This window comes from Euprymna scolopes, chromosome 14, assembly GCF_053919585.1.
Source record: "Euprymna scolopes isolate OS-2025 chromosome 14, ASM5391958v1, whole genome shotgun sequence".
Classification (NCBI taxonomy): domain Eukaryota; kingdom Metazoa; phylum Mollusca; class Cephalopoda; order Sepiida; family Sepiolidae; genus Euprymna; species Euprymna scolopes.
The window spans coordinates 34,594,883-34,618,999 of NC_136495.1; the positions used below are offsets into that span (position 1 = coordinate 34,594,883).

Consider the following 24,117-nt stretch of genomic DNA (forward strand, 5'->3'; position numbering starts at 1 on the left):
TTATTTTCATGTGAAATAAGACCATAAAGTTTTAGTCTCCGCTCAATTAAGGCCTACTAGAATATATTAATAAATGGAATCCAAAACTATATTATTAATGTATAAAATGTATTATCTAAATTTTTAAAAAAATTGTATGTATATATATAAATATTTTTAACTTTTATATATTTTGGATAAATAAATAAGAATGTGAATATATAAAGTAGTAATTATAGTAGGGCGTGATAAGCAGTATAATGGATTAATCCTAATCTTATAAATACAACACTGGAAAAAATATATCCATTTTGAATTTAGAGACAGGGACGAATCTTACAAGTAAGGAAGACATTTTTAACAACATGAATATGTTAGCCAAATTAATCATAAGTAGGTAACCAGATTTAATATCTGGAAAATTATTTGTTCTTGTGATTAAGGGAGGTGGTGTTTGATCAACACTGCTGGGGAACCATGATTTAATATACTGTTTTTTTTTAATACTCGAAACAGTGTTTCATGGTGAACACCTGATGATCCCTTAAATTAATATTAGGACTATTGTGAATTCGAGAGAGCAAGTTGATACAGTGATTGCAGGTGATTAAATGACTTACTGACAAATAGTTTTCCAATGAATGATAAAAAATATAAAAATGAAATAAGTTTTTATTGCGTTTTAAATAAGTTTTGTTTATGCAGTTTTAAAGGTAAAAACTTCCAAGACTATATATATATATATATATATATATATATATATATATATATATATATATATATATATATATATATATATATATCGTCTTGGAAGTTTTTTACCTGCACTGATGTTTCCCGAAAGGAAACACTAGTGTCTGTAGGAATTAAATATTATAGTAAATATATATATATATATATATATATATATATATATTATATATATATATATATATATATATATATATATGTATGTATGTATGTATGTATACACACACACACATATATGTATATATATATATATATTTAAATACGTATATATTCTTAAGAGAAAATGGATACCTCTGTAAGGTTACGTGCTTTTTATTCTGAGGCTTGTTTTGCGTAATCTCCAGCAACACCTCTCTTCAATCGGCACAGCTTGGGTCCAGTGCAAGGAGAGAGACCCAAGACTGTCTGGAAACAATGCCGAGATAAGCGAAGAAGAGCATATACATCACCTGGAAATCCCAAATAATCACCCATTTTTGTACAGACCAGCGTTGCTTAACTTGAGTGATGTGTCAACGTGATCATGCCATGCATATATATATATATATATATATATATATATATATATATATATATATATTAGTTTCACGTAGCATGACATAATGTTGCCTATGCCTCTCTCTCTCTCTCTCTCTCTCTCTCTCTATCTATCTATCTATCTATCTATCTATCTATCTCGTTTGTAAATTTGTAATATTTCTTTTTACCTTTGTTTTTTGTTTCTTTTCTTTTTCAAAAATTTCTATTACTACTACTGCAAGAAAGACAAATACGGCGGTCGTTGATAATGTCTACACCTACTGTAACTGCCACCACAGCCGCTACTACCACGACAAAATATTCTTTACTTAAGTTTGTGTGTGTGTGTGTGTGTGTGTGAGTGAATGAATTTTGTGTGTATATATATATATATACCCTCTCCCACCCGTATCGAAGATCTGCGGGGCCCCAAATTATTCAGCTTTCGTCGGGCTTTGCATTTTTTTTTTTTTTTTTTTAACAAGCTTCGGTGCGGTGCGTGTTTTACGGGTTTTTTGTTTGTTTGGTTTTATTTTTTTTATTTCTGTTTCGTTTTCTTTCTTTTTTTTCTTCTTTTTTTCTGCGACAGTAAAATCGCTGCGGACGCGCGAATTAAAAACTTTGCGACTAGGGCTTGCCGGCTTGAGTAAAAGAAAAACAAAGCAAAAACAAAAATAAACGTAAATATAAACAATTCTCAAAAAAGCAATCAACAAACAAACAAAATCTGCTTTTAAGAAAAGAAAAACTATATCTGTTCACTTTTTTTTTCGGGTATATTCATTTTTTTATTGAGTAGAATTTTCTTTAAATATTAAATATATATATATAAATATATGTGCGTGCGTGTGTGTGCGTGCGCGTGTGTGCGTGTGTGTGTGTGTGTGTGTGGCGTTGGTCTGGAGAGGCCGCTTACTGCGGTGAAAATAGAAATAATTTACTTAAAAACTACCACGCTGTTTTGAGTTTGCCAATATACTGCGATCAATATTACTCTGTACACGGATTTATACTGCAAAGGACTCAGCACTCAGCAGTGAATCAATCATTACATATCCATCCAAACTTGGAACTACAAATTCACGTGTACACACGTGTATATATATATGTATGTATGTATATATATATATATGTATATAATATCGGAAACCATGTATCAATCATCTGTAGAGATAATATAACGAAAAACGCAAGAATTAAACAACAAAACAACAGAAAACAATAAGCTAGAACACACACACACACACACACACACACACACACACAAGCCGTTTACCGGTCGACCCAAGTCTATATAAACCAAGATTGAAGAAAAAGACAGAAAGAAGGAGACAACAAGGAAACAAATTACCTTTTTTCCCCATTACACCGGCGAAAAGAAAGAAAGAAAAGAAAAGAAAAGAAAAAAGTAAAGAAAAAAAGAAACTAGGGTCAAAAAAGAAAAAAAACAAACCTTTTTCCCATTAAATCGTCGAAAAAAAAAGAAGAAAATAATAAGGAAAGAAGGAACAGAAAGGAAACAAATTACAAGTTTCCCTTTCAACCGACGAGAGAAAGAAAGAACGAAAGAAAAAAAAGAAAAATAAGCGTCCTTTTTCGAAACCAAAGCAATGAGGAGCCTATTAAAATCTGGAAGTTTGTACCTGTTGTTATTCTTGCTACTCTCGATACCAAATTGCTCATCCGGAAAGAAAAAAATTCGTCGAAGACCAGGTAGGAATATAAACAGAATATATACATCTATATCTATATCTATTCATATATATATATGTATATATATATAAATGTTTTAAATTTTGATAATAGTCGTGAGATTTAAAGCTGCATTTTCACCGGTCAGTTTTATCTTTCAAAATTATTCATTGTGATTTTCATATCGAGCGTTTTTAATAAGAGCAAAGGTTACGCCAAAAACTTTAGGCATTGTGTGTGCGCGTGTGTGTGTATGTGTTGGTATGTGTTTGTCTGAGTCTATTTTGTGTGTGTGCATAGAGCCCGATATATGTGTATATATATATATGTGTGTGTGTGTGTGTGTGTGTGTGTGTGTGTGTGTGTGTGTGTGTGTGTGTGTGTGTGTGTGTGTTTGTTTTGATTTTTGAGACGTTATAAATGAATTCAATTATTTACGAAAGTGCCTTTTTACCTAAATGCGAGTTGGGAATAATTTTCCCTTTAACCAAGTTTTTTTTTTTTATATATCTACTATGCACATAAAACGTCTTAAGCGTACGCACGGTGTTGCAATTTTTGATAAATGCACTATGCACACACTAACTATGTATCTATCTATTCATCTATCTATCTTTATATATATATATATATATATATATATAGAGAGAGAGAGAGAGAGAGAGAGAGAGAGAGAAAGATAGAGAAAGAGATAGATGTGTGTGTGTGTGTGTGTGTGTGTGTGTGTGTGTGTGTGTGTGTGTGTGTGTGTGTGTGTGTGTGTGTGTGTGTGTGTGTGTGTGTGTGTGTGTGTGTGTGAGTGTGTGTGTGAAAAAAAGTTTGTCTGGATTTATGCAAAATGTATGAATAAGTTGAAAAAGATAATATACCAATATTATAGTCGGAAGATTGGAATGTATTTTCTGTTTGGTTTATCTTCTTTTTCCAATCAATAATCATCTTGACGCACACTCACATGCATACACTCACGTATATATATATATATATATATATATATATATATATATATATATATATATATATCATTCACACTGAGGAAGACTGAACGATCGGTCGAAAATGTGTGATTTATAAAGAAACATTTTTGTTTGGGTTCACAAGACTTTGTGTATTCCTACACGTCAACACATAGAGAATAAATACAGAAAAGATATAATCATTTATATATTTTTCGTATTGATATTTTATTCATACATATTTATATACCCACATATATATGTGTGCGCGTGTGTCTGTATATATATATATATATATATATATATATATATATATATGTGTGTGTGTGTGTGTGTGTGTGCGTGCGCGTGTGTATAACCATAAAATGGCGTTTCTTAATACTTTATTTAATAAAGATTGTTGTTTGAAGTTTTATCTGCAATGATATCGATCCACATGAGTGTGCAAGTTCTGCTGTCTTGAGTCGGCATTAATACAATTTTCTTCTCGTGTTTTGATTTATTCTCATTGACACATACCTTCCCCATATATATATATATATATATATATATATATATATATATATATATATATATATATATATATTATATATATATATGCGCGTGCGTGTGTATATATATATATATATATATATATATATATATATATATATATATATATATATATATATAGTCTCACAGAATCCTCCTGTCTCATCACCGATGTAATCGTTAGGCATTTTGTAAGCCTTAAGATCCTCCACGGAAACGAAATGCGGAAGATTATGTGTAACTTAATTGTCATATATTTTTATATCTTACTACTTAGCTTTCCTAACGTATTGAGCACCGTTGATGTAAATACAGAAAATCAATGTATAAAATTTTATATCTCGTTATCAGACATTAAATGGCTACCGGAAAATATACTCTTTCTCTCTTTATATATATATATATATATATATATAAATTACAATAAGTTTACCAAGGTAATCAAAATGGTAAACTTAAAATATATTATAAATATTAAAGTGTTAATATTTACAAGTAAAGTAATCTCAACCAGATGTAAAAGCTCAATAAAACCGAAAAGGGAATAGAGCTTATAATATGAACAAATGATTAATATATATAAATTAATATATATATATAAATTAATATATATATATGTATATATATGTATGTGTGTGTATTTGTGTTTGTGTGTGTATGTGTGTATGTATGTATGTATGTATGTATTATGTGTGTACATATATATATATATAAATTGCGTCAGTTTCACACACATATTTATATATATAAATATATGTGTGTGTGTGTGTGTGTGTGTGTTTGTGTGTGTGTGTGTATGCATATAACTATAATATTTTTTAATAAATAGTAATAATTCTTAATATATATATTTGTGTAATAAGTAATTAGTTTGATGATAATACTTGCTTCTAATTCATTAGTTATTGTGTAATGGTCCTGTGACTGCATGGATATCAAGGTCTGCGGGTTTGTTACGTCTGCTGTCTTTAGTTGATTCTCTTCCAATCTTTTGCAGGTTGGTTTTCATGTCATAATACTGACACATTCATTTGAGTAAAGTGTTCCTATTTACAATATCGTTTGTTTGTTTGTTTGTTGTTTTTTATAACGTGGTCAAAATCAAGCTCCCCGAAAGGAGTATTCTGGATTTGGACAAAATATGTAAAAAAAAAAAAAAAAAAAAATGCCTCAGCCTCGAAGGATGTTTTTTTTTTTACTTACAGAGGACAGAAAAAATGAAGTGTAGTATCAGAACAGATTCTACGCTTTACTCCTCGTCAAACTCTTATGCGGATATTCTTTCAACTAAGCATTATAATTGTGTTGTTGTTTTTCAACTGAATTATGTCGACAATCTTCGCATAACTGCCAAAACGAAAAATCTTTTTTATCAGACAACTAAACGCGGAACCACTTCCATAAATTCTTTTGATACGTGTCACAGAACGGGTATTTATTTCTACGAACAGTTTTCTGTTTTGCACTACTTTTATACCGCTTAAGAAAATTAGAATCAAAATATATATATATCTATTAAACCTTATTTCTAGAATGCTTCAGTTTTGACCAAAATCCATGACATGATTTTCTATTTTAGAAAATGTTTAAAATGTACTGCAGAAATGAATCCCTGAAAATAAATCGAAGTTACTGGAATATTCTTTAATTGGTATCTAATGTTTATGGAGTAATATTAATGCGAATAGTCCGTTGTGCCAATATTGTACCACCTAAACGCCTTTAGAATACTTCAACGAAACTGGATTTGGGCAAATTATTTAGTAATTCGTGCCTTTTTTTTTTTTTACAAAAGAATCACCACTTATCAAGAGCCGGAGGCCACTCGAGGATAAGGGTTAATTGAGTGTACGGAAATAACTGGGAAAATATCGTAGTAATCATTAGTAGTGGAAATTTGGTAAATTGGGTTACTTAAGGGGATGGCTCATCAAGAACTTGTTTATATTGGACTTGAAGACGACCATATTGTAGTCAGTTGAAAAGCAGAAAAACGAGACAGAATTCCGCAGGCGTTCAGTTTTAAGAAAGAAGTTTTCTCCGTGGAATCTACGTTTAGCAATTACGTTTACAAAAAAAAAAGTCAGAGGTGTCTGAATTCTTACGAATATCTCCCATTTCGTTTGCTAAACCTAATTTAAAGTACATATAGCCCACATTATACGCTTAACAGCTGTGACCCAAAAGTTATAATGGTCGGCTAATTAGATAGAGGATGACTCCCAAACACATGCCGGTATAGATTTACACCAGATTTTCTCGCGAAACGTAAAGTTGCCGTCAGATTTTCAATGTTATTTCTTTATTATTTAGCTCTGTTATTTTTATATTGAGCACTTTTGGTTACGATACCATTCAGCATGAAATGTACCTTTTTGTGTTTGTCATCAGCTTTTTTTTTTTTTTAATAACTGTTCAACCGCTTGTTTATTTCATCAACGTAGCCGTAGCAAAGTGTTCATTAGTATATCTTATTAGTATTAAACTCTATCAGAAAATATAATGAGTCACTAACATGTATACAACTTGCTGCCTAAATGCATTCAGACGTACACACACACACACACACACACACACACACACACACACATACATCCTATCAGAGAGACCCGACGTTGCCCGAAATTGGAATAGTAGCAAGGAATGTTCCGTACTTCCAATACACCGAAATCGATGAAATTGCCCATCTTACAATTAGTTAAATTGATTGCCTGCTCTTGTAGGGGGACCTATCATGGTGCACCGGGAGGAAGCTCCACGTGTCTTCCCGCAGTAACCTACTCTACAATACATTGTACTCTACATTGCACTGTAAAGAACCTACGGTTGATTTTATAACATTTTATATTATTATTTTTATATAATAGATTTAAAATGTAAAAGTTAATTATCAACGTTCAATTGTGCTCTAAACCGAAACATTAGTTTCAAACGCGCCTCTTGCTTATCAAAAAAACCTACTGTTGATTTTATATGCCTGGCTATTTTGTCTGTGCAGTGATAAAACTTGTCAAATGCACATGTGATGTTAGACTGTATAAGGGTGTTAACTTTTGTCGAAATTCGGATTCTTACTTTTTGATTGGATATTTTCGATTATCAATTTTTGTTACTTATCGAGGGCATTTCGATGAATACTACCAGACACAGTATATTTGTGTGATAGTTTTAATCGGCTGAACCGTTTTGGAGTCCGTAGTAGACGAACTCGCGCACACAGAAAAAAGTGCATATATATATATATATATATATATTGTATTCATACAAAGATTTTAACAATATAGTTCTTTAAGATAGCTCGATAGTGCAGCACAAAAGCTATAAATACATTTTATATGTCGCTTCTTCACCAGAAACGAACACACATTTTTATGCTCATTTTTTTAAAAAGGTTCCAACTTTATTACCAATATATGCGTACTATATATATATATATATATATATATATATATATATATATATATATATATCGTAATCATGTATGTCTATGGTTCTTAAATTATTAATTATTCTTTTATTTTCCGTTTAAATTTTCATTATGTTTGAAAGATAAAAACCCATCATTAATCTTAAAGGAAACATATACTTACTTGTTAAAAAAATGTTCTCATGTTAAATGTTATCACGGTGAATGTTAAAAATGTTGCCACGTTAACTATGAAAGAATTCGTCGCGTTAAATGTTAAAAAATGTTGTCACGTTACATGTTAAAAATGTTGTCACGTTAAATGTTTAAAAATGTTGTCACGTTAAATGTTTAAAAATGTTGTCACGTTAAATGTTAAAGAATATTGTCACGTTAAATGTTAAAAATGTTGTCACGTTAAATGTTAAACAATCTTGTCACGTTAACATTTATATTAACATTTTTAAAAATGATGTCATGTTAAATTTCGTAACGTTAAATGTTAAAAAAGGCTGTCACGTTAAATGCTAAAAATGGTGTCACGTTAAATGTTAAAAATGTTGTCATATTAAATGTTAAAAAAATTTGTCATATTAAATGTTAAAAAAAGTGTGTCACATTGAATGTTACAAATCTTGTCACGTTAAATGTTAAAAATGATGTCATGTTAAACGTTAAAAAATGTCACGTTAAATGTTTAAAATGTTGTCACGTTAAATGTTTAAAAATGTTGTCACGTTAAATGTTTAAAAATTTCGTCACGTTAAATGCTAAAAAATGCTGTCACGTTAAATGTAAAAAAAATCACCTTAAATGTTAAAAATTGTTATCATATTAAATGTTAAAAAATGTTGTACCGTTGAATGTTAAAAATGATGTCATGTTAAATGTTAATAAATGATGTCACGTTAAATGTTAAAAATGTTCCCACGTTAAATGTTACAAAATGTCCTGTAAAATGCTAAAAAATGTCACGTTAAATGTTAAAAAATAATGGCACGTTAAATGTTAAAAAATAATGGCACGTTAAATGTTAAAAATGTCACGTTAAATGTTAAAAAATGTCACGCGAAATGTTACAAAATGTCGTCACGTTAAATATTAAAATTGTCATCACGTTAAATGTTAAAAAATGTCATCACGTTAAATGTTAAAAAATGTCATCACGTTAAATGGTAAAAAATATTGTCACGTTAAATGTTAAACAATTTTGTCACAGTAAATGCTAAAAAATGTCGTCAAGTTTAATGTTAAAAATGTTGTCTCGTTAAATGCTAAAAAATATTGTCTCATTATATGTTAAAAAAGGTAGTCATGTTAAATGTTAAAAAAATGTCGTTACGTTAAATGTTAAAGAATATTGTCACGTTAAATCTTAAAAATGTTTTCACGTTAAATGTTAAAAATGTTTTCACGTTAAATATTAAAAAAATGTCGTCACGTTAAATGTTAAAGAATATTGTCACGTTAAATGTTAAAAATGTCGTCACGTTAAATGTTAAAGAAAATGTCGTCACGTTAAATGTTAAAAAGGTTGTCACGTTTAATGTTAAAAAGGACGTCACTTAAATGTTTAAAAATTAAGTCACGTTAAATGTTAAAAATGCTGTGGCGGTAAATATTAAAAAATGTCTTCACGTTAAATGTTAAAAATGTTGTCACGTTAAATGTTACAAAATGTCGTTACGTTAAATGTTAAAAATGTTGTCACGTTAAATGTTAAAAAATGTCGTCACGTTACATGTTAAATAATGTCCCCACGTTAAATGTTGAAAAATGTCGTCATGTTTCATGTTAAAATATATTGTCACGTTACATGTTAAAAAATGTCGTCACGTTACATGTAAAAAGATGTCGTCATGTTAAATGTTAAAAAATGTCGCGACGTTACATGTTAAAAATGTTGTCACGTTAAATGTTAAAAAATGTCGTCACGTTACATGTTAAAAATGTTGTCACGTTAAATGTTAAAAAATGTCGTTACGTTAAATGTTAAAAAATGTCGTCACGCTAAATGGTAAAAATGTCGTTAAATGGTAAAAAAAATTGTCACGTTAAATGTTAAAAAATGTTGTTACCTTAAATGCAAAAAATGTTGTCATATTAAATGTTAAAATATGGTGTCACGTTAAATGCTAAAAATGTTGTCACGTTAAGTGTTAAAAGATGTTGTCATATTAAATGTTAAAAAAACGTTGTCACGTTAAATGTAAAAAATATCGTCACGTAAAATGTTCAAAATATCGTCACGTTAAATCGTAAAAATCATGTCACGTTAAATGTTAAAACTGTACCCTCGTTTAATGTTAAAAATGTCGTCACGTTAAATATTAAAAAATGTCGTCACGTTAAATGTTAAAAAATGTCGTCACGTTAAATGTTAAAAATGTCGTCACGTTAAATGTTAAAAGATAAAAAAAACAAAAATTTATTGAAATTTGCTATTTTAATTAATCAAATTTTTGAATCTCTGAAATGCTAATTATCAGTTTTCTGTATCTATTTCAAAGATGATTGATAGATTAAAGTTTTATAATACGTACTTATTTTTTTTTACTAATACTAGCATAATTATTCACCAAAATGAGTCTCTTTAAAACTTCTGTAGTCACATGTAAATCACAAAGAATGGAACAAGCTTACTATAATAATATCATTTTATATGTTTTGTAATAAAAAGAAAATGCTTATTCAGTTAGAATATTTGTTTACACAAGTGGAAATGTATTAATTCTTATCTAAAGAAAATTCGTATTTAACTTGCTATAAGATTTTGTTTATTAAGCCATACTCTAAAATTATTAATGTCGTCTGTTTATCAATCTCCTTAGAATTTGTAATAAAAGTTTGTAAAATGTTAAAAAGAAACTTTGTTCAAAACATTTTTATTTTTTCGGTATTAACTTTTATCTAAAAGGGTTTTTGTTTATTACGTAATACTTTAAAATTATTGATGAAGTCTGTTTAACAAATCTTAGAACTTGAAATAAAACTTTTGTAAAATGTTTAAAATCTTGGTTAAAATTTCGGTACAAACTGTTGATCATTTTTTATGTTTACATAATGATCAAAAACTTTCGGAATTATATTATTCTTCAATTTAATTATTCATCAAGAATAAAAATCTTGTCTGTTTGTTGCCATTAGGTCCACCCATGCTTCTTCAAATTTAACGTTAGTAGAAATTATCCCACTTTTTAAAATACTTTTTTTTTGTAGCGCAGGAACTTAACATTAGTGAAATATAAGAATATCAGATTTTAAAATTTTCCGGAAACTATTATCATTAAAATCACATGAAATAGTTTTAGCAATTATATCATCTTTTGTGAAAATATTGAATAAACAATGTTTACTTCAATAATAATGTCATTAGTTCGAAAAATTATTTTTTCTTCGCGGTATATTGATTTTATTTATGCGGACTTTAGGTATTTTGTACATAATATTTCTGAAATATTACATTGTTTTAATTAAGATCTATGATACTTTATTTTCATAAATAAAGAAAAGCTGAATTAAAAATTTTTCTTCAGTACTTTAAAAAATATATTTAGTAACAATATTTATTTTTACATAAATCAGTGCTCATGCATTTTTTACCGGAATTTCCGTGATATTGGCGCGGCCTCAACCGGCAGCTGACGAGAACCAGAAAAAAAATCAAGCGAAATAAGAGACGCAGGGAAACATAATTAACAATAATAAATATAAAGAAATTTAAAAAATTAAAAACATAACTAAAGAAAAAAAAACGTACCTTAATTTTAATAAATGATTTATTAGCTTTTTAACCTTAAAGAAGTGTTAACAAAACTATGCGAATGTTTTGTGAATGTTTATACTATTAATATTTTTTTACATTTTTTTTTTTTCAAGAAAAGCTTTAATATTGTTTTTTTTTTTTGGTTATTTTTTTACATTTTATTTTTCAATAAAAGTTTCAATATTTTTTGGAGTTTTAATTTTTACTTATTTGTTATTGTTTTTGTTTTTTTTTTAGGTTAGTAGCCGTACTGTTTTTGTTTTGTTTTTTTCGTTGCAAATCTGTTTATTTTGAGTTTTCTTAATGCAGTTGACAGATATTTTTCCAAGACAAGTTAAAAGTATATTTACATGCTTTGTTTTTAGAGAGCTATTAGATTCCTCTCTTGGCAATAACTCAATGTTTCTTTAGGCGTCTGGATCAATTTCTCCAATTTATTCAGAAAGTCGTCTGCTACCATTTCAAAATCCCAATTTTCATTGGCTTATCAAACGCTCAGTAAAATGAATTGTAAAATAAAAACGTAAAAATACTTTTAATCACCCCTCCCTCCAAATTATTTAAATACTTAAAACAAAAATGTTTAATTAATTAAAAAACTAAATCAACTAGTTTTTTTCTCTTTTTTCTCTCTTTTTTTTACCGGCACTATTTGTCAGTTGCCTGCTGAGAAAGATATCAGCGCTTGGCTTTTTCCGGCGGTTCTCGTCAGCTGTTGGTCGAGCCTGCACCATCGTCACAGAAATCCGGGCCAAAAGATGGTATTTATTTGCTCCCCCACTGAGCAAATTAGGCACAAGGCCGTTTTTAATGTGAGGTAAAAACCAGCTCCCCTAAAAGGGGTCACTCTGGTTACCAAAAATAATAATTGTCCCAGTATAGAGGGTTTCCCCTCCATTGACTGGTACAAATTATCTTAAGTGCAGTATCTGTCGGAACAGATACTACACTTTGATCTTGGCGCGAAGGCCATAGAGGTTGCCTAGTCGTGAAATCCGGGCCAAAAGATGCACAAGTACTCATAAAACAATACATTTTCACTAATAAAAAAAAGGTGTTTTGTATTGAACTGAGGAACCGTTTGTTAGGAGTCTCGAACCCCCAACCCTTTATTATTATTACGGGGGTACCGTGTTCGGACTCCAGCTAGGCTCTGGGACATAGTTGCTGATTCTCTGTTTTGAATGTTACTTTTCACTGCCTTTGTTCAGGATTGAACTCAGCACCTTTGGGTACCTGTAAACTTTGATACAACGACTAGGACCACTCGGCCATATGTCACTAGCAATAAGTAACATTCAAAAAAAAAATTGTTTGCATACCTTATTTTGACGTCTGAATATCAGAACTTCGATTGTGTTTAATTATCCCGCTTTTGAGCTTTGAAGTGTGAAATTCGGTGAATATGTTAAGTAAAATAATTAATTTAAGTTAAGCAAAACAAAAAAAAAATTTTTTTAATATTTATACGAAAAAAGCCATTTTAAAATTTTTCATAAATAAATTAACAATTTTTTTTTAGCGAGCCGAATAATGCATGACCATTATTAAACAGGGCATGCTTTGAAGAATCGATACCAAAAAAAAAAAATTCGATAAATATTGTGCCCTTTGTGTTAAAAATAGCATCATTTTTTTCGATCCCGTTTGAAAACGTTTGCCGCCTTTCGACTACGGTGGACCAAACGCGCTGAAATAATTTTTTTATTCTGCTTTAAATTGCCCCCCCCCACATTTTGAGGAGCCTGGCCCCCACACACATACACATTAAAAACCAAACTCATACAAATGGTCACCCATCTGGTACTGGCCAGCCTCAGCTTAATAATACATTGAAATTTTCGTCACTGAAAAGTAAGTGTTTTTGGCCTGTTTGGTATTCCATAGTTTGCTTCTTATCAAACGCAAACGTAAACAGTGTCGATCTAGACTCTAAATCGACGCGAAATAACTGGTTACATATATGAATAAGTGGAATTATTTGAAATCCAGGTACTTATATTATAATATTTTTGCATATTCTCTTAAAAAATCATCCTAAATCTTAGTTAGACAATAAATAAATAAATTAATTATTTCAAAAACCTTTTTTTTTTTAATATTTATGTACGTTTTTTGTGCAAGACAAAAAATGTCAATTGTTAACATTTTGGGAAAATTTAACATTTAAAATTTAATTAAAAATAGTAGAAAAAGTTTTACATTATTCTGTTTTCTATATGATAAAATTCAGGGTTTTATCTTTCTGGAAAAAAAAAAGTTACTCAGAAATAATGGATTTTAATAAATGTAATTTCGTTTTAAAAAACAACAACAACTTGATTTTGCGGCTATTTTTGGCGGTGCCTAGATAAAACGATTTTGGAAAGACAGCGCTAAGCATGCCTCTACAGGAAGGGCGCGGCAAGTACTGAAACCTTGCGGAGAGTTGTTGCCTTTTAAATTCCAGAGATAACCAATAATCGTTACCAGCGATAACGCAAAATGATTTGCAACGGTTATCGGAAAAGGTAAAGAATGCTGGAAATCTGTGTTCCTTCCAAATAGTATAACTTTTTATCCGACCAGATTACCGTTTCCCAAAACTGCACAATTTCCTTTTCATAGGTCTTTGACACGCTTGGTTATTAGTAAAGGCAGTTTTCTTAGTGAGCTTGAATGAAAGACTGCACGAATTACTCTGATAATGGTATCCTTACTTACATTAATTCCAGCACTCTCAAGATCAGTTTTAATTCCAGAATGAGCGATAAAGGGGGGTATGTCACATTTCTGCTGATCCACCTTGAAGTACACTCGTTTTCTCCGTCTTTCATTTCTTAGAAAGTTTGGTGTACCGTCGTCATGCTTATTATATTTTCTGATGATATTTATTTCCTATTGCCTTTGTCCTGTGTCATGTATCCAATACATTTGCATAGGTTAAATTTGAATTTTGATTTTTTAAAAAAATGGATTCAAACATGAGTTTTTAATTTTTCTTCCACGTATAATTAAAACAATTTTACGAAATATAACTTAACAAGTATCAGGCAAAATGGTGAACAAAAATAACATGTCTCCAATACTTATGCGTGTCACTATATATATATATATATATATATATATATATATATATATATATATATATATATATATATATACTAGCAGGCCACTTGGCATTGCCTGGTCATAAAATACGCTTAAATATAATATTTTGATTAATGCAGATTTCGTATTTATTACATTGGACCCAATATATAGTAATGATTTAGGCTTTTTAAAAAAATTACTGGTGCACCACCACCATCGAGATTCGAAACCAAAACGTTTAGCTTACGATTTACTTTTTCCTTTGGCGTTAATGCCTGAGCTATACAGACATGTTTGCTGCAAGGCTAAAAATAAAAACATGAACAAATAGCTATTACGTTACGTATGCATATTCATAATGCCGCCGTTCGACCATCACCTCGCAAATTCCATTTTTTTAATTTTCACACTTTGCACCGATTTTCCCGGGTTAAACCCAAATATAAGGTTCGAATATCCTATATATTAAGTTTTATCTGTAGACCAAAAACTGACAGAGGAGTTTGGTAGCCAATTTTTTTAAAAACTAATATATATACTAATACATAAAAACCGAAAAAACTAAGAAGAATTAATTAAAATTAATGTTTAAAAGAATACGCAAATAAGCGAGATCTTTTGCAGATGAATGCCATATATAACAAAGTTGCATTTTCTTTGGTCCTTGGCCTCCGGGCCGGAATCAAAGTGTTTATCAATTACACGGGGTTGGGAGGGTCTTACTAACCACTTTTTCATTTTTTTTTCCTTGCGCTCGACACAAATAACTTATTTTATCATTATTGTTATTTTTTGTTTTTGCACGTTATTAAGACATGTTTTAAACGATGGGGTTCTAAGTAGGACGTCCCCCAGTATGAAAAGGGTAGATGCGGTATTATGGTGAAAGAAGATACTACCTAAGAGAATCTTTTGTTTAGTTCTAGAGTAACAAGGATGACGAATGACCCCCATTCTTCCCCATCTTTGAGTTGGCCTTGTGCCTAAATCTTTTGTTCATGTTTAATTTATATTGTATTTTTTAACCTGAATAAAAGATTTTATACGATCAAAGTGTAGTATCTGTTCTGATGCTATACTTAAGTTAATTTGTCCTTGGTTAATGAAAGGGAACCCCTCTATACTGAAACAATTATTTTTGGCTACTGCTAGAGTACCCTCTTTTGTCCTTCTTTTGGGGAGCTGATGTTCCCTCACGTTAAAAACGACTATGAGTCACATTTTCCTTTCGTGGGGAAGCAAATAAATACGAATAGAAAAAAGTGTTTTTTAAATGAATATCAATACACACACATAAAAAAAAATTATAGGAGTATAGATATATAGATATATATACTTTAATTACGCAAAATACCTGTTGAAATATACTCACGGGTCACCTGGCGTTGCTCGGTCATAAATTACGCTTAAATATGATATTTAAATTCATGCAGATTTTGTATTTATTATTATAGAGCCAATTCTCTATTGATTATTACATTGTACCCACTATATATTAGCGACCGACCGGCGTAGCCTTGTCGTAAAATGCACTTAAATATGTTATTTAAATTATGCGAATGTTGTATTTATTTTTATAAAGCTAATATATTATTGCTTATTATATTGTGCCCAATGTATAATAGTGATTTCAAAAGTTTTAAAAACTATGACTTTGGTGCCATTAGGTAAAATCGAAACCAAAATATTTAGCGCTTCAGCATTAATCGTTACCATCTAAACGCCCAACAGGTTGATTTCAACACGGTAAAAGTTAACCGACAGTAACGTATAAATGTATGTTTACGTATGCGTAGAGAAGCCCTTTAAGTCGACTTACGCCTGACAATCTCCAATTCTATCTACTTGGACCTCTTATTTTTATCAGTTAAAAAACAAACGTAATTTGTTCCACAGGTCGAAATTCTCCTATATATCAAGTTTCAAGTCTATAGAGTCTATGTAGAAAAATAAATTCTGGAACACAAAAGGCCGCTCGTTTTAATGGTACTACTCCCCTCTTAGATGCTTTTCAACTTCTGAGTTAACAAATAGGATGCTTTGCTTTTGGAGCGACCCTCGTATGATAAAGTACACTCCAGACATCTACACGCGGATATCCTTCATCGCTGGCAAAAGTGTATTGAGAATGTGGTGACTATGCAGAAAACTAAATTCTTAAACACAAACAGGTCGCTCGTTTTGATAGTATCGCACCACTTGAATTAAAATACAAATGGTACCTAAATTCAACCAATTCATAGAGTGTGCGTGTGACTTGTTTGTATTTAGACAGCAGTTTTTTTTTAATTTAAACAAGCATTGTTAAAAATAACAGAGAGCATCATTTTAATCATAACTTTTGGCGACTTTTTAATTATCTGTTTTGCATGAAAATCAAAAAACTATACATGCTATATAGGTGTCATAAACGTTTTCGGTTTTAGTTATCTAAATGTTCGGCTGTCTGTCTGTCTGTCTGTCTGTATGTCTGTCTGTCTGTGTACATTTTCCTTCGCAATAACTCTGTTAATTTTCAGTCTACAGACTCGAAATTTGATATACAGGGTACTGAGATTTGGGAAAATCTAGGTGATTGGTTTTCGGCCAGAAATTTGGCTGTTAAAGGGTCAAAGTTCAACGATTTGACCTTGAAGAACTCTACCAAACTCCTCCGACAATTTTTGGTCTAAACACTAGAAATTTTAGATATAGGTTCCTTGGACATAGATCTAACTTAATAACTCAATTTGAGCCCAAAACAATAACTGTTAAGGGGTAATAATAGGGGTCAAAGTTTTTTTTGTTTTGTTTTTTTTGCTCAACATACACCTCCAAATACCCGTGCAATGCCGGGCACCCATGCTAGTATATCTATAAAAGTGAAAGTGTCTGTCTGCCTCTGTGTGTATCTGTGTGTCTGTGTGTACATTTCCCTACGCAATAACTCTGTCAATTTTTAGTCTACAGACTCAAAATTTGATATACAGGGTACTGAGATTTGGGAAAATCGATGTGGTCGGTTTTCGCCCAGAAATTTGGCGATTAAAGGGTCAAAGTTCAACGATTTTACCTTTGAGAACTCTACCAAACTCCTCCGACAATTTTGGGTCCAAACACTTGAAATTTTAGATATAGGTTCCTTGGATATGAATCTAACTTAATAACTTGATTTGAACCCAAAAGAATAAATTTTAAGGGGTCATAATAGGGTTCAAAATTAAAAATAATTGACCGCTTTTTCTTTTTTTTGCTAAACATACACCTCCAAATACCCGGGCAACGCCGGGCACCCATGCTAGTATATATATATATATATATATATATATATATATATATATATATATATATATATATATATATATATATAGGGTGGCCCAGAAGAGTGACTTATTTTAAAACTTGAATAACTTTTTTATTTTTAAAGATATACTTACTAAATTTGAAATGTAGTTGCATTAGTCCTTCTAAGAGTTTTAAAAGTACTGAATTTTCGGCGATACTCTGTTCCACTTCTCCCCGATTTTCATCAGTCGATACCGAAGAGGGTCTTCCAAATCTTGGTAAATCAGAAAGGGTATTAAACTTTTGGAATCTGTTGATTATCCTTTTAATTGCCCTATCACTTGGGGAAGATCTTCTGTTGAAATGGCGACGGCAACTTAAATGGGTTTCAGAAATTGACCCATGTGATTCTAAGTACCACTGAACAATGAGGGTTCGTTCTCCGATGGGCATACGACTGTCAGTGTTAGAAGGGTTGCTCTAGTTAATCTGCAAAAAATAAAACAAAAATATTAAATAGTTAAGAAATTATGATTTTTTTTAAATAGACCACTACTTTTAGGCCACCCTACATATATATATATATATATATATATATTGAATTTAAGTTTTAAATGAAAAGGTCAAGTATCAAAGAGCCTACTGTTAATTTTATATGATGGGCCTTTCTGCTTGTGTGGTAATAAAACTATCTAAATGCATTTTGGTATTAGACTGTATAAGATGTCAAAATCGACTGATTCGTCTTTCATTGGATCATTTCGATTATCGATCGTTGATGCTTATCGAAGGTATTTAGATAAAAAATTAAAAAAAAAAAACACCCAGAACACTGCCAGATACATTAAAAAAAAACCCACACATTTGTGTGAAATATCATAAAAATCGGCCCAGCCATTTCGGAGTCTGTAGGGAACGAACTCATACACACAAAGTTTTTCTATATGATAGTAAATAATATATGTGTGTGCATGTGTGTGTGTGTGTGTGTGTGTGTGCGTGTGTGTGTGTCTACCTATTTACCTACGTACAGCAAAATTATGGAGCACCTATAAAAAAAAAACTTAGATAATAGTTTAAACCTAAGCATTTAAAAAAATTGTAGTGTTGAGAGCAAATGTAAAATAGTTAACAGTAAATCGTAGTATTTGTTTGCTTTAAAGACTCTTTCAAGAGTTTTTAGCTGAGTTTCATACTAAATTCATTTCAATATTCAAAATGATTCATTGTCATACTAAATGTTGTTTCTTATTATTCAGGTAATATTTGATTCCTGCCAGTGCTATAATAGTATATTTTGTTGAAAATGCCTCCAAAGAAGCAGCTTTCATAGATTAAAAGGGCACAAATTGTTGTTTTATCTGATGAAGGATATTCTCAGGAAAAAATTGCCAGGAAGATAGAATGCCCAGAGAAGGAAGTTCAAAAGGCACAAGGGAACAAAGTCTTTAAGAACAGAAAAGGGCAAGGCTGTAAAAAGTCTACAACCGCCGGGAAAGACAGATTTTTGAAAAGAGCATCCCTTGCAGATAGGAAAATGTTCTTGCGGGCTCGCTGCTGAACTTAGGGAGGGGGATGCAAACGTAAACATATCAGCTTGAACAGTCAGAAAAAAGTTATTAGAAGAAGGATTAAAAAAGATTCAAACAAGGAAGAAGCCACACTTGTTCTAGGCCAACTAAAAAAAATGGCTGGAATTTGCAAAAACAAAAAAAAAACAAAAAAAAAATCATGAAAATTGGACACCTGATGATTGAGCCAAAATTGTGTGGTCTTACGAAAGTAACTTTGAGATAATTTAGCAGCTTCTATTTTCTAAACTTTGAAAGGGACAATAGAAATTTTTATGTGAATACACATCCATAACATCTACTTAAAAATTGTAGCAAATTCTCATTTTTCATCAGATGTTTGGCACCCCTGGAGCGATTTATGTTCGCCGTATGGAAGGAGAGGCATTTCATCCTGATTGTGTGGTGCTGTCAAATTCGGAGGAGGAAGCATGATGGCTTCTTCAGTCACTGGACTGTTGTACATATGTGAGGGCAGAATGAACTCCAAAATTTATACTGACATGCTGGATCAGGTTTACCAAACCTCTTTGAATAAAATATTTAATAATAACGTTTCAAGTGATGTAATCTTCCAACAAAACAATGCCCCATGCCATACGTTAAAAGTTTTAATGGGTTGGTTTGAGAAAAAAAGGGATTGTAGTGATGAAGTTGCTTCCTCAATCCCCAGGCCTAACTTCCATTGAAACTTTGTGGTCCCATCTAGGGAAAAGAGTAAGATGCACAAATGTTTATAAAAAACAAAAAAAAAAAACAATGCAAGTCTACGAGACCTTTTTCTCACAACATGCCCTGAACTATGTTCAGTTTCTGTTCTGTCTCCTCTTGGATCTTCCGACAACTCTGTTGTATCAATTAAGATAAAAATGAAACATAATAAGTCCCCAGACGTACCTTTCCATCGTACAGTATATCGATACACTATGGCTGACTGGGATAGCTTCCGTACATTTATATCGGATCTACCTCTGTGTTCCATGTTTAAAAAGGATGCGTCCTCTATAGTATCAGACCTGACGGAATGGTTAATTGTAGGTATTGCGCACAAAAATCACTTTTTCCACTGCTTCCAACGTAATAGATGTATGGAAACTAAAGCTACTTTCAGGACTGCCAGCAACCATTGTAAGAAAGTAATAAAGAACGCAAGAGAATTGTATGCTCAGTCTGTCCAGACCAAAGTAGCTGAGCAGCGGCTTGGTTCCCACCAGTTTTGGCAAATTACAAACAGAATCCTGAACAGAAGCGTGTGCTCTATCCCAACTATCATCAATGGACCTGAGATAATCTCATAAGCATCAGACAAAGCCAAACTCTTTGCCAAGAACTTTGCAGCTAATTCTACCCTGTGCGACCAGGGCCGCCACCCCCCAATATTTCCTCCTGTATCAGAAAACACGCTATGTGAAATGCATGTATCTGTACGTGATGTTGCCAAGCTAATCAAAAACCTTGATTCCAGTAAAGGGACCGGCCCTGGCGGTATTCCAATTATAGTACTCAAAAAACTTCAACCAGAACTAGCGTCCATACTTACAAAACTGTTTAAACGTTGTCTTAAGGAGAATTGCTTCCCATCACCGTGGAAAATCTCATCAGTATGCCCTGTATTTAAGAATTCAGGTGATCACTCATCTCCCTGTCAGTATAGGCCAATAAGTCTCCTGTGCGTCATGAGTAAGTTTCTGGAATCTGTGTTAAATAGAGAAGTAATAAACCATCTCAGCAAAAATAACCTTCTTAGTGACACACAATATGGTTTCCGTTCTGCTAGATCTACAGCAGATGTGCTTACAGTTATATCTAATAGGATTACCGATTCTCTCGACGGAGGCACCCTTTCTAGGGCAATTGCTCTTGACATATCTAAGGCCTTTGATAGAGTATGGCATGAAGTTTTACTTCACAAGATCTGTAGCTATGGTATAGCTGGAAATGTCTTCTCAATTATTAAATCATTTCTTTCTGACAGGTTTATAAGAGTAGTAGTTGATGGGAAAAAATCAGAAGCTCATAGTATTAATGCTGGAGTCTCTAAGGGGTCCATCCTGGGCCCAACTCTTTTCTTGATCTACATTAATGACCTTCCAAATCACATCCTTACATCATTTGTAGACATTTATGCTGATGACACTACCAGCTATGGTAGCACATCTAAGTCAATAAATGACCCAGTTCTCTCTGATTCTCTCTCCTCTGATCTTGAGCACGTGGTACAATGGGGAAAGAAGTGGTTGGTTACTTTTAATGCATCTAAAACCAAGCTTCTCTACATCATCAACGTTCTGATCCCCATCTGGCATCAGTTGAAATGAATGGTCCTCGTCTTGAGGAGGCCTCAAGTTTTGACAAGCTTCTGGGCTTGACCTTTACCTCTGATCTTAAATGGAACAAGTACATCAAATATGTTGCCAAGGCCGCTGGGAAAATGGTGGGATCCTTCTATCGATCCAGTAGATATCTCACTGCTAATGCAATTCTCTATCTATATAAGAGCCAGGTACGTCGAAGGATGGAATACTGTTTCCACATCTGGGCAGGAGCTGTTAGAAAGGTCTTGTCCTGCCTTAATAGAGTTCAAAATAGACTTCATAGCCTCGTAGGAGATATCCTTTTCTCTTCCCTGTAACCTCTATCTCACAGAAGGGGTGTTGCGAGTTTGTCTCTGATGTATCGTTATTTTCATGGAAAGTGTTCAACTGAGCTTCAGTCGATGGTCCCCCCTCGCCAAACTTTCACAAGAAACACTCGTTTAGCTGAAAACATTATCAATAATCCCCCCCCACTCGTTATCTGTGCCTAAACCTAAACGTAGATTCCATGAACAAAGCTTCTTTCTTAGAACTGCACGCCTGTGGAACTGTCTTCCGTTTTCCTGCTTTCCAGCTGACTACAATCTGATTGTCTTCAAGTCTAACGTAATCAGGTTCTTGATGAGCCGTTCCACTTATTAAAAAAATTTACCGAATTTTTATTACTAACGATTCCTATATTGTCCAATTTCTACTGTACACTCTTTAGCCCTTATCCTCGAGTGGCCGCTTGGCCTTTTTAATTAGTGATACTATGTAAATAAAAAAAAAGAATTAGAGGCCAAACTTCATGAAGAGTGGCAGAAAATATATCCTACCACCTGCAACAATTTAATCAACGATAAGAAACAAGTTTCTTAAAGGTTGACATTATTATTCACTATAATAATTATTAAATACCTACAGACACTAGTGTTTCATCCTTTCGGGAATCATCAGTGCAGGGTGTTACGATTAATGCCAGTCGACAGATGCGAACGCCAGCAACAGAAGTCATGTCTGGCTTCTATTAGCAAGAACCCGAAGCATTCGGCTACCATCACTCGCGAGAGATACAGTTGAAATTTAAACATGTATTCTTATTAAATACTTTTAACGTTAGTCAGAGTGATCTAATCATTATATGATGATCTGTGCATATGAGTTAAGTTGACCGACTTTATTACAACTGAAAGTGCTCAACGATACGAAACACATTTCTTAAAGGGGCTGACATTATATATATATATATATATATATATATATATATATATATATGTATGTATGTATATATATATATATATATATATATTCCAGAATTTGTTCACCATTAAAATTTTAGAGAGACGTTTCCATTTCTAAAATTGGTTATACTTTATCGGTTATGAGGATTAAAATCAAGATATAATCTTATGTCTAGAATCCTTATTCAAATTCATTCTAGAAAAGTTTTAAATTGAAAGCTTAAAATTTAGGCATCTAAAAATTATTTGGAATTCAGTTAATCTTGATTGAGTAGTCTCTAATTAAATTTAAATTGGATTTATTTCAACTTTCAAGTTAGAGTTTGCGTCAATATTATGTCTTCCCCTAAAAGAAAATAACATTTAAAATGCTAAAATAAAATTTTAATTTAAAGAATATTTGTTAATTTATGTCTCGTATATTTCTGTTTAGTTTGATTCAAATTATTCCCTCTTTAAATTTATCAGAAAATATTTAAAGTAATTTAGTAATTTATTAAACCGCTTTAATTTATTACTGTTAATATTTACAAAATTATTTTATGTATACAGGAATATAAGACAATAAAATTACGAATGAATAACACTAAACATTAATATTGAATAGCAACACAAAATCTACATCATTAAGTTTACAGAATAATATATTTAAAAAGAAAAGTTCAGGACAGTTTCAATTTATGTGCAACTGCTACGTTTATAATAGCTACCATATGTACATTTGACCTAAAGTCACCTACTTGAGGAAGGTATTTTCCCGAAATATCATGAAATAGGGAACTTCTATCTGATCATACTTAAGCAAGTAAGAACACAATGCAAGTATAATATCTCTCTTTTTATACATATTTATGATTGCTTTCACAATTAAACAACGCCGCAGTTCACACAAACTATGAAATCCACTGACCAGAAATCCTAATTTCACCCTAACTTGGGCTCATCAATAGTACATAATCGAACTTTGACATCGTTTCTAACATTAAAAAATATCATATATATATATATATATATATATATATATATATATATATATATATATATATATATATATATAGTAAGTTATAAAATGT

At 31.5% G+C, this 24,117-nt stretch overlaps 1 protein-coding gene across 3 annotated transcripts in view; it reads left to right on the forward strand.

Annotated features, from left to right (window-relative positions):
* LOC145292940 (signal peptide, CUB and EGF-like domain-containing protein 1) overlaps window positions 1-24,117 on the forward strand; it is a 476,335-nt gene that overhangs the window by 137,367 nt on the left and 314,851 nt on the right. Inside the window, exon 1 of one of the 3 annotated variants that reach the window (XM_080139113.1) lies at window positions 2,568-2,961. The exons of 1 other annotated variant lie outside the window; for it this stretch is intronic. In XM_080139113.1, coding sequence (XP_079995239.1) covers window positions 2,859-2,961 — 103 coding nt within the window. In that variant the 5' untranslated portion in view covers window positions 2,568-2,858. Of the gene's footprint in view, window positions 1-2,567; window positions 2,962-24,117 lie in introns of those variants that run through there. One more of the 3 variants, XM_080139114.1, reaches the window with a different exon arrangement.